The sequence below is a fragment of the Alternaria burnsii genome, assembly GCF_013036055.1.
Source record: "Alternaria burnsii strain CBS107.38 chromosome Unknown 705, whole genome shotgun sequence".
NCBI classification, from domain to species: Eukaryota; Fungi; Ascomycota; class Dothideomycetes; order Pleosporales; family Pleosporaceae; genus Alternaria; species Alternaria burnsii.
Window position 1 is genome coordinate 1,958,442 of NW_024066107.1, and position 11,986 is coordinate 1,970,427.

The following is an 11,986-nucleotide window of genomic DNA, read 5'->3' on the forward strand; positions in this document are numbered from 1 at the left end:
ACAGGGTTAGGCTGGCGGGCGTCAGTGGTGCGTAAAGCCGCGGCTATCTCTGTTCCCACCTGGCTTGCGCACCGAGCAAACGCTGGTCTTCCTTAATGCTTTGCATCGCGGTAGCAGGAATGGGTCGATACAGCTGCACCGCGATATCAACAACCCCGAATTGTTACGAGCGCAGTACTCAACCCGCGGAGCATCTTGCGTCTGACTCGCATGCTGTAACCCAAGCGTAGCAACCCGATATCTAAGCCTTGCAAAGCCTGTGTTCCATGTCTAGCGCGTGCTTGCCATCCCTTAACTATCCTAGCTTAGAACCTCCACTTTTCCCGACTGTTCGCACTTCCATGTTCAGCCTAGCCTGCACTCTCACCCAGACTGTCCTCTCCCTCGGACACCCGTCTGCCACCAGAGCCATGGACTCCACAAGTCGCTATCAGCTGGACCCATCGGCGGGAACGACTTGCTTTACCCCAGCTTGGGGTAATGTAGGCCCGAAATCCACAGATAAGCCGGGATGCTGGATGCGTGGATAGACGGCAGGTGGGAGATATGTGTGAGGGGATGTGGTATATATAAAGCTCGCGTGCTATGCTTTTGGTTGCACTTCAGCTCAGAGCTCAGCTCACATCTGTCTCTATTCATTTCTGGTCTTGCCAATAAGAGTCTTCTAAGATGTCTAGACTCGACGCTGCCCCTCCAAATACACATGCTGGCGGTAATGACGATGCTCTTCGCACAAAGGGCAGCGATCCGCTCAACGCTCCTCCCACGTATGAGGTAGCCGATGAAAGAGTCAACATGGAAGAATATGCTAGGACAGTGCCAAGATGGAAGAGAATCTGGCAACACAGTTTGACACAAATGATGTTACTCAGTGTGCAGGCCTTCTGTGGCCCTGCCATGGCTGATGCTATCGCCGGTAAGCTTCCTATCGACGCATCAAATGTAGTGATTTAAGCTAAGAAGGTTCCAGGTCTCGGTGGAGGTGGTCTCGCAACTCCTCAAACCTCGAACATTGCGACGGCTGTCAACTACACAATGCTGGCTGTCTGCTGTGCCCTCGGTGGACCCATTGTTAACAAGCTTGGAACAAAGTGGGCATTGGTCATCGGTGCTTGCTCGTTTCCAATTCGAGGGTCTTCATACTACTGCAACTCCAAGTTCGGAAACCAGTGGTACCTGATTTTAGGTGGCTTCTTCACCGGCATTGGCACCGGCACTTGGTAGTAAGTGTCTTTGTAAGAATTACATGTAAGCCATACACTGACTTGGTACCTCTGGATTCAGTGTAGCTGAGTCGGGCACCATTATGTCTCTTGCACCATCCGGATCTCGTGGCAAATACTTAGCTCTTTGGATCGTTGCTCGAAACTTGGGGCAGCTAGTTGGTGGTGCTATCAAGTGAGTCTTCTCGATGTGGGATCGACAAAGCGATAGCTGACATTAGCCCTACAGTCTGTCGAAAAACCACGAGAAAGGTGTAGTCGGTGGTGTAACACCCGATACATATGTCGCTTTCTTGATTATCGAATGTATGGCCTTGCCCTTTGCCTTCCTCATATCCCCTCTTGAACGAGTCGTACGCTCGGACGGAACGCGTATCCTAGTATCCGAGAAAATCGGCACCAAGATGGAATTCAAACAGATCAAGATAACTATGACCTCAAAGCTGATCTTATTATCTGCTTTCTGGGCTATATGGTCTTTCTTCTACAGGTTCGTCAATCCTGCCAGATACTGACAGGAACACCTGCTGATAAGGCGTTAGTGGTACATGGTCCACCTACCTTGGTACCTACTTCAGCGTCCGCGCCCGCGCACTCTCCTCCCTTATCTCGCCTTTCTTCTGCATCGTTGGATGCTTCGGTTTGGGCTTCATACTTGATCTCAAGGGCGTCAGTCAACGACGTCGCGCACAAATCGGTCTCTTCACAGTCGTGCTCCTCAACCTTGGCGTGTACATCTGGTCGATTGTCATGCAAGCTCGTTTTAACAGCAATAACCCCGGAAAGATCGATTGGGACGATTCGTTATATGCGCGTTCCTTCTTGCCGTACTTCTTTGTTCAAACCACCGGTCCTTTGTCACAGTCGTATATGTACTGGTTGTTGTCTTCCTTTGCAACAGACGCTCAAGGTATGCCTCATTACCTAGTAGCTCTAACAGATCAGAGACTGACAAGATACAGCCAACGTACGCAATGGTGCAGCTTTCCGCTGTCTTGAGGCCATCGGACAAGCCATCTCGTACGGCATGAACACGCAAATCAAGACATCGCCTCTAATCGGATTCTGCGTCACATTCGGTTTGATGGCTGTTGCTCTAGGCCCGATGCTGGTATTGGTGAATTCAACACCAGACCGCATCCCTGCTGATGTGATTGCGGAAGAGCAGTATCACCAAGAGAAGAAGATAGATAATGTGGAGGTTGAGACCAAGGTATGAGCCTGCACAGAGAAGTCTGGTTCGACGAATTGGGAATGGGTCCTTTCGGATGAACACGATATAGACGTGAATACAATATTTGACGTAATTCTGAGCTTGATGTTTTTAAATTGTGGCTCGCAACTCCAAATTCGTCTTTATCAACGGGGCGTAAGAGAGAAACACGTAGACAAGGCGTGAGCCACTGGTCATCTAGCTGCCTCTCCGTCATCGACGGGGCGTCTTGAATGAAAACGAGCTTCTCGTCTTTATGCGTGGCGTTATCAAGTGCTGACATGCCATCATGCAAGTTAGATTGTTTTCTACGCTACCTTTTGCCAATACAAGCATACACTCACGGCCTGTGTATGAAAGGTCGACGTAGTTGATGAGCTCAGCACTAGCTGAATGCGGAAGTCACACAATCTCAGATCAAGGTAACACAAACATTCGGAGAAAGACGTACAGAATTGCGTAAGCTGATACGTTTGAGCAGATCAGAAGCTAAGGCTGTGCTTACTGACTTATCTGGCTATTCTGCCGGTATTTACACGATGCTGACAACGATCAAATGAAGTGTCAACGATTGAGAGTATATCAAGGTACATCTGCACCGGAATCTGCGTTCGGACTTTGCCCTATGCCATTGCAATTTGTCTTATCTTCAATACAACATTATGGCTTCTATAGCAGAGAACGGAGTAGAGCATCCTTCGGGCCAACTCATAGTGCATGCTATCGAAGAGAAGGCGACATGGATACCAAACAACATGTTCATGAGATACGCGTTGGAAGACTGGGAGCAGGATGGTTACAAAACAATTACGTGGAAGCAGTATGCCAACGCCATCGACAAGATGGCTTTTTGGTTTGACGAACAGCTCGAAAAGGTGGTAGATCGCGAAACGGTTGCTTACTTTGGGCCGAACGATCCCCGATATGCCATCCTGGTACCAGCGATTGCTAAAAATGGACGCAAGGTAAGTGTTGATTTTCAGAATGCAAATTTTCGACTGACGACTCTTGTAGTTGCTGGTTCCAGATGGCCGTGTGACCAACGAGGGGCTGGCGGGGTTGGTGGCGTTGACCAACTGCAAAGTTTGGCTCTATGCAACGGACAATGCTGCAGGACCATTGGTTAAACCGGAGTCGAGCTTGAAATTATGTGCAGTGCCGTCATTGGAGTGGATGCTCGACAATGAAGGGCAGGAGCGCTACCCATATGAGACAACCTTTGAAAGGGCCAAGTGGGATGAGATAGTCATCATCCATACATCCGGTACTACTGGTAAGTCAAGCAGAACGCATTCAAAAGCCACAAGCTTATCTTTCTTCAGGCGATCCTAAACCCATCTTTCATACCAACGGGATGTGGTCCGCGCTGAGAAACGTACCCATACTGAGCCGAAGACACTGGCCTCGGGGCATCGTGTATGAAAGCTGGATCGGAAAGACAGCTCTCAATCCTTGTCCACCGCAATGGGTTGCCGGCCTGCATGCGATGATCATGGCGCCAGTGTTTCTCGATGCTCCATGTGTGATGATGCCCAGAGGCGAAGTTACCCTGACTCCCGCCCTGTTCAAGAAGATTACCTCGATGAACAAGATCGATGGCATGAAGTGTCCACCTTTTACTATTGCCGGCCTCTACGAAGATCCAGCAACCAGAGAGATTTTGAAATCGCTGGAGTTCGTCGTGTACATGGGCGCACCCTTGGACCGAGCGATTGGGGACGACCTCTGTCAGCATACGCGATTAAGCCCAGTCATCGGATCTACAGAGACTGGAGACCAGATCGATCTACGACCAGCGGACAGGAGCCTTTGGTACACGCACGACTTCGTTCCGGAGAATGGTCATAAGATGGTGCCTTTTGATACGGACAATCTTCACGAGCTTATCCTCGAGAATGCTGAGGATGGTCGTACCAACCCTTTCCAGCTAGCTTTCTGGAACTCAGGACATCGGTACTTGAAGCGTATTGAAACTAAGGAGCTGTACCGACCTGTCAAAGACTCTGACGGTCGCACACGATGGGCATTCTCTGCTCGCAAAGATGACTTGACGAAGTTGGACTGGCTGGCGAAGTTCCATGCCCAGGACATTGAGAGCCGGATTCTACAACACAAGGAGGTGCAGAACGTGGTGGTGGGTGGGGAGGGTCGTCCTACGCCGTACGTTATTGTGCAAGTAAAGGAGGGAGCATTGGATGAGAAGAGCGAGGCGCGGCTGCTTGATGAGCTGTATGACAGCGTAATTGCTGGCGCCAACAAGGACGATATCGACGAAATCAGGATTCCAAGGGAGACGGTTATGGCCGCGACGAAAGAGAAACCACTCAAGGTTAATCTCAAGCAAGTGGTGCAGAGGAGAGCTATTGAACAAGACTACCTGGAGGAAATTGAGCAAGCATATCTGCAGTTAGAGAGAGCCAGAGGGACCTAGTTTCATCCGAATGACACTCGACGCGAAATCTAGCCAACTCTTCTCCGTTGCTTGTTGTTTGATGATGGTGCTTTAGGTCGAGTCAGCCAAACCTAGGAAAGCGCGTCCACGGCAGCCACAAAACGCGCTAGCTGTGAACCTCGGCATATTGAGGTAATGATGTCGGTCGTTGCGGTTGACTTACTCCGCATTTCATGGAAGAGCGTCCATAAACACTGAGCTGTCTTGTTTGGTGAAATTTTTTACGGTCCTTAATCTACGTTGATAGTACAAGCGATCTTACAAGCATAATGTCCTACTCCAAGCGCATCGACCAGATTGAAGGCCATCTCAACTACCCCAAGGGTATGTTGGCTGGCCAAACTGCCATCATTACAGGTTCTGGACAGGGAATTGGCGCTGAGGCTGCAAAGCTGTTTGCGAAAGAGGGTGCGAAGGTTGTAGTTGCTGATGTAGATGCTAGTGGGTTGATGCAAGTATCTTGAATGTCTGAATACCAGCTAACAGCTCGCAGAGAAAGCGGGCTCTGTAGCCGCAGAGATCAACGAATCTGGTGGCAGCGCCATAGCTGTGGCAGGCGACGTGCTCGACGATGCCTACGTCAAGAAGCTCATCTCTGAAGCCGCTGAGTTTGGAGGCGGCAAGATCCACATCATTGTGAACAATGCCGGCTACACATGGGACGGTGTGATCCACAAGATGACGGACAAGCAATGGCACACTATTGTCGACCTGCACGCGACAGCGCCGTTCAAGATTGTGAGGGCTGCAGCACCGTACTTCAGGGTCAAGGACGGCGAGCCTAGGAACATCATCAACATCTCAAGCACAAGTGGTGTAAATGGCAACGCGGGACAGATCAACTACGCGCTGGCCAAGGCAGGTGTTACTGGTATGACCAAGACAATTGCCAAAGAGTATGTTCTTGTCATGTTTCCCCTACTATGTCCCGCCTAACAATGTGCAGATGGGGCCCTCAATTCGGCGTGCGCGCAAACACGGTTGCTTTCGGTCATATTCAGACGCGCTTGACGGCGGCGAAGGAGGCTGGCGCCTTCATCACAACACCCGACGGCGAGAAGGTAGCGCTGGGTATACCACAGGCACAGAAGGCGGGTGCTGGTCAGGGCCAGGAGCACATGGACATTCCGCTGAGGAGACCTGGTACAGCGACCGAGGCGGCGAGTGCCGTGTTGGCCGTGGCGAGTCCGCTGTTCAGCTATGTGAACGGAGAGACGATCAAGGTGACTGGAGGCAGGAATATGTAGAGAAAGTGCAAGACTGGTGCGACACTTGACAAACTCTTCTCCCCTCGTAGCTCAAACACTTGGTGTGGTGATGAAGTCGCAAAAGACAGTGGCATGGTTTCAACTACCAAGCATCTTGGACAGGGTCTCGGCGCGCGTGTTCCGCTCCGCTATCCCCAGATGCATCTGCCACCAGTCTGCCGCAACATCCAGACAAGACGTAGCCCCTCGTCGACTTTGTTCTTGCGTGTGTTCCTATAATTTGCCGTCACTCCCTAGATCCGTCCACCATGTACATGCGCAATCGACAGCCCACGTCACCAATTACTCTCTGAAGCATCCGCATACCTAGTTAGCCATCGTTCGCTCTCGCGGACCATTCGCCGCGGGCGAGCATCCCCTACCACGACCTTGCGCAACACGTGTACGACGACGACGACACCCTCTCCCTGCCACTAGCTCGCCATGAGCGACGAGAAGCATGGCTACGTCCGCGAGCCATCACCACCGCCCATCCCCACATACGACGAGGCAACCTCGTCGCGCAATGCCCCTGCGCGCCTGGGACCCAACGAGACCAGCGACGATGCCGAGCGGCAAGGCCTGCTAAGCCCGCATGTCCGCGTCCAGTCGGATCCGCGCAGGCGCAATGGATACTACCAGGCTCCTTCAGTGCAGTCGGTAGACGACGATGGCGACTCGGATCTCGGGAGTCCGGTGCGGGAGAGCCAGGACGAGGACCTGCGCCAGACCATGGAGGAGATGGATATCCTGGACCCAGAGGCCGTCGAAGAAGGACGGGCGAGGCGGAACAGATCACGAGGGAGGTTCTCGAAACGCTTCTACAGTATCAGACATTCACTTTCCAGTTGGAACCTGCCCCGGATACCCTGGCCGAGCTGGCGTCCCAACTTCAGCGCCGTGACGGACCATATACCCACCATACCAGAAGAGTACAAGCCAGGATGGTCCATCATTGCCCGACTGTTCGGTCTCATCTTGATCATAATCCTCGTCTACTTTCTCGTCGTCAGCGAGGTGGTGCCCATGGGCGGTGGATTCGGCACCCCATTCAACCCCGAATGGGTACGGTCCACGGCCATGGGGAGCGTCGAGAGCTGGAGAATTGAGAAGAATCTCGAGTACATCACAAGCTACGACCACATAGGCGGAACCGAGGGAAGTTACGTGCTGGGCCAGTGGATCGAAGGCAAATTCAAGGACGCACACATGGATACATATACCCATGATGAGTATGCTAGACATCCGAGCCATTGTTGAGCCCCACGCTGACTTGACCAGATACTACGTATACATGAACTATGCGACCAAGGGCGGCCGGAAAGTCGCCATCGTGGATCCACCGGACAAGAAATGGGAAGCCAAACTCGAAGAACCGTCCGTCTTCAATCCAGCCAAAGCCCAGACGCCCGCCTACCACGCTCTGTCCGCGAGCGGGAACGCTACCGGACCTCTGATATACGTCAACTACTGCGACAAGAAAGACTTCAAGCGGTTATGGGATAGCGAGGTGGACGTGCAAGGTGCAATCGTGCTTTGCCGATACTACGGCACACAACCCGACCTAGCCATCAAAGTCAAATATGCCCAAGACGCTGGAGTCGCCGGTGTCTTGGTATACTCGGATCCAGCAGACGACGGCTTCAAAAAGGGAAATCCCTGGCCGGATGGCAAATGGCGACCTGGTGACAGCGTGCAACGAGGCTCGGTTGCACAGACAAACATGATCATGGGAGATGTTCTTACGCCTGGACGGCCGAGTGTGAAGAAGGTGGAGCGTATGCCGCGCGACAAGAACCCAGCATTACCCAAGATCCCAAGTCTACCACTTTCCTGGAAGGATGCGCAGAAACTCCTCAAGTCGCTCAAAGGTTCAGGCGAGGAGCTGCCGGATGAGTGGGTCGGCGGTGTGCCGGATGTTGGCGACAAATGGTTCTCTGGTCATCCAAAGACTTCTCCAAAGGTGTTCCTGCAAAACGACCAGGATGAGGTCGAACAACAGCGCATCACCAACGTTTTCGGATCTCTCAAGGGCAGCGAAGATCCCGCTAGCAAGATCGTAATCGGAAACCACCGCGACTCCTGGTGCTTCGGTGCAGCAGACCCGGGCTCTGGCACGGCTGTTATGCTCGAAGTCGTTCGTGTGCTAGGCGAGTTGCGTACTCAAGGGTGGCGACCCCTCCGCACTATCGAGTTTGCTTCCTGGGACGCTGGTGAATATAACAGAATCGGCTCCACAGAGCACGTTGAAGCCAACGTCCAAGCCCTTCGCGATAGCGCTATTGCCTATCTCAATGTCGATGTGGGCGTGACAGGTGACAAACTCTGGGCAAACGGCTCCCCCATCTTCCAACATGCCTGGACGCGCGTGCTCGACCGACTGTCCGATCCCCACGAAAACAAGACTCTAAAAGAACTCTGGGAGACCTCAGACTCCAAGATCGGCAATCTAGGGGCCGGAAGTGATTACGTCGCCTTCCAGTCCATCGTCGGTACCTCCTCGCTCGATTTCGGCTTCACAACTAAACAAGGCCAATCGAATCCCATCGCGCGCAGCTGCTACGAGACGCTCTCCTGGATGCGCAAATACATCGACCCCTCCTTCTCCTACCATGCGCTGCTCACGCAACTCTGGGTTCTCCTTATCCTCGAGCTTGCCCAAGAGCCCATCATCCCTATGAAGATTGACGATTATGCCCGCTCTTTGCAAGAAGAGGGCCAAAAGCTGTTGGACTGGACTGAGAAGGTGAGCGGTGGTGGAGAGTACGACATTGAGATTTTCCAGCCTCTGGTAGACAGCCTTAGTATGTTCAAGAAGAAGGCAGAGGCGTTTGGGCGTTGGGAACAAACTTGGTATAACCAAGTCTACGCGACTGGTGGCTTTGAGAGCAGTGGTGTCACTATACAAAGAGTCGCACACAACGGAAGAATTGCGGGTTTTGAGACCGACTTGCTTGATCTTGCAAGGGGCAAAGATGACAAAGGGCCTCATGGTGTAAGTTCCACTCATTCTTTCATAAATATGGCCAACATCGACTAACACGCATAGCTCCCCAATCGCGACCAATACAAACATGTCATCTTCGCCCCCGATCTTAACAACGGCCTGGAAGCCAGCGTCTTCCCTTTTGCACGCGAGGCAATCGAGAAGAAAGACTGGGACGCCGCTGCCAAAGCGATCAAAAAGACGGCTGATATATTGAACCGCGCGAGCGACAGGCTCGGCTGACATTCGTATATGTGTGTATAGCAGAGTTGCATTTACATGGTGTTTTGGGCGTAATGAAAGAATGGCAACATTGCATCATCGGTTTGGGGGTCCATCTCGTATGTAGTGCTGGTCTTCAGCTTCATCTGTTGGTATAATATTGACGTCAATCTTGGTGAACATCACCATCACCATTAGACAATTACGTCTAGTCATCACGTCTCATACTGTACTATCCATATTAGTTATGCCCCATTGTGTTGATGGCGCAAACAACCCCTTGTCTTTCTCGATTTTCGCATTCTTCTGCCAGCTCGCTTCTTGAGATCGAAAACACACAAAGGCGATGATACGACTTCCTCAAGAAGGATCGAAATATCGTAACATGTTTCTCCCGACGTCTCTGGTGTCGACTTCGGCCTGGACGATTGGAAGAGAACGCAAGTTTATGAATGTGGTGAAGGCCGGTCTCATTATCCTGATAATTTCCTTGCACCAAGGTAGTGTCGACTCTGATTAATCTGATGCGTCTGAATGGGGTCTTGCAAGAGAACCTGCTACTTGACAATGCATATATCAAACTACGAGAGCTTTGGGATCATCAAGGAATACTGATCCCGAGTGGTATTTGAACATGGCGCACTGTCGACTCGCAAGTCGTAATATTTAGTGCCGGGAGCCATCTTAGCAATCGGCGATCTAGTGGCGTTCGAACGTTCGATGAACTCTACTGTGCTCTCGGTAAGTCGTCTGCGACAGTGGTTTGGTGGTTAGAACGAATTTCTTCCGTCGCAATCTCTCGTTGTGTGCAGCCGAAAGTTAGTTTCGAGGTTTCGTGATGCTTTTACTACGATCCTTAAGTCTGTTTTGATTTTGGGGTATAAATCTCAAAAGTGCTAGCAGCCCGTTGAAATGGTAGCTGGGTAATCGTACGAGTAGAGCCAGTGCAAATCTCCACGTTGTGACTGTCCGAAGCGAAGCCTCTGTCTAGTCAAGAACCGCCACGGCTGCGACCGAAAAACGTGGAGTCAGCCAGGCGCTAGAAGCACTAGTCGGTGACTAGTTCTTACGTACAGTCCAGCGAAACCTCGGCCGCCCCGACAAGCTCCTATCACTATGCTGAATAAACGGCTTCATGCATCGGTTCACCGTTCAGCGGCTCGACTGACGCTGCCTCATGAGTTCGAGTGCTTGATGTCAGGCACCGCACCAGCCGGCACATCCACGTAAGACGCCATTCGACTTCCAGACCGAACAAACAGATATCCCCAGCCTGTGAGCAAAACGTATGCAACAACATTCATCAAGTACCGGTCTAGCATACCGCTAAGTGATGCGCTGCACAACACACTTTTCGCTTCGAACATAAAGTGAGCCAGTGAAGAGGAAAGCGCTCTGAATTCGATACAGCCAGTACGCCCGAAACACCTCATCGCGTTAGCGTTCAGCCTCAGCACCCCTGAGCAAATCAGCCCATGTACTACCAGCACCGCTTGGGATAATCGACTGTTTTTACTCGCACAACAGCGAAGCCGGCTGACTAGACAAACAACATGCCTATGACGCCCAGCCTCGTGGCTTGCGTCGTTGGCTTCGGAAAAGATGTAGTGTCGCTGTGTCTGCTCGAAGGAAAAGCCACCAGCTGAAGTTTTGGCACGATGTAGACGCTTGCCGGCCTAGAATCGCCCGACATGGGAAACTATGCTCGCTTCTTTGCTTGGAGAAATCGATGACAGGTCATGAGACGATTTGTATAAGGAGACCGCTACGCAGCGATGGTGTTGAAATGAAACCACATCTTCGAAGCGCTGCAAATGCACTCACACTCGTTCCATCCTCATTCATTCAGCTCAGCCACATACTACTCTAGATCAATATAGTGACCGTTGTTCAAACTTCCTTCTACTATCGTCATTCTGCGCTGTTGCGTCAACCAACCTCATATTAGCCAACGCCAAGCATCTTCTTTCGATCGCAATGTCCGGACCAGAAAGCAAACTCGGCGGTCTTTCCACCAGCATAGTCGCCGTAATTGCTGTGGGTGGTGTCGCGGGCCTTCTGGCACTCATCGTCGTCGCTGCTATCATTATGGATATACCAAAGCGTATGAAAAGGAAGAAGAACACGGGCATCATGGCAGCGGAAGAGATGGAGAAGAATAGTATGGATATCGAAGAAAAACCTATGGGAATCAATGAGATGAGCAAAGGCGCTCCCAAAGTGTCGACAACCCGAACATCGATGAGATCTCCAAGCCAATACTCAAGCACGCAAGTTGATCGGTCAACGTCGCCAGAGTGTCAATGCGCACATCCTTCGATAGTAATACATCCGTCGCCAGTATATATGAGTACCTCGACGTTATCACAAGGTTATTAAAACCCTGCCATGTACCCCACGAACCTCTTGGATAGGACGGCCCGTTTCTACTCCATCCGGGCCGATTCGGGCTCTCGGACAACTTTTACACCTTTATTCGGCGTTAGCATCTGTGATGGCTTCACTAAATCCGAGCACATTTCGTTGCCATGAGATCAAGGCGTTGTGTTCGGAAGTGTGGTACCTTTTGTCGACACGGTGTATGGAGTTAACGGCTATAAACGCTGGGCAACACGAAACTGCGAGCCTCGCGCATCAACCTAT

At 51.6% G+C, this 11,986-nt stretch overlaps 3 protein-coding genes across 3 annotated transcripts; all 3 read left to right on the forward strand.

Annotated features, from left to right (window-relative positions):
• Positions 1 to 669: 669 nt before the first annotated feature.
• Positions 670 to 2,442, forward strand: GT037_000692 (mfs general substrate transporter; the record flags this gene model as incomplete). The annotated part of the gene is made up of 6 exons (XM_038925739.1): positions 670 to 916; positions 971 to 1,223; positions 1,285 to 1,398; positions 1,453 to 1,713; positions 1,766 to 2,133; positions 2,186 to 2,442. The coding sequence occupies 6 exons, from the start codon at positions 670 to 672 to the stop codon at positions 2,440 to 2,442; spliced, it is 1,500 nt and encodes a 499-aa protein (XP_038791595.1).
• A 656-nt stretch (positions 2,443 to 3,098) lies between these two features.
• GT037_000693 (n-acetylated-alpha-linked acidic dipeptidase 2) lies at positions 3,099 to 9,364 on the forward strand (the record flags this gene model as incomplete). Its single annotated transcript, XM_038925740.1, has 9 exons — positions 3,099 to 3,401; positions 3,451 to 3,709; positions 3,759 to 4,866; positions 5,136 to 5,329; positions 5,382 to 5,784; positions 5,835 to 6,111; positions 6,574 to 7,367; positions 7,417 to 9,130; positions 9,185 to 9,364. The coding sequence occupies 9 exons, from the start codon at positions 3,099 to 3,101 to the stop codon at positions 9,362 to 9,364; spliced, it is 5,232 nt and encodes a 1,743-aa protein (XP_038791596.1).
• Positions 9,365 to 11,320: 1,956 nt separating this feature from the next.
• On the forward strand, positions 11,321 to 11,722 carry GT037_000694 (uncharacterized protein; the record flags this gene model as incomplete). Its single annotated transcript, XM_038925741.1, has 1 exon — positions 11,321 to 11,722. One exon carries the CDS (start codon positions 11,321 to 11,323, stop codon positions 11,720 to 11,722), a length of 402 nt encoding a protein of 133 aa, XP_038791597.1.
• Between the last annotated feature and the right edge of the window lie 264 nt (positions 11,723 to 11,986).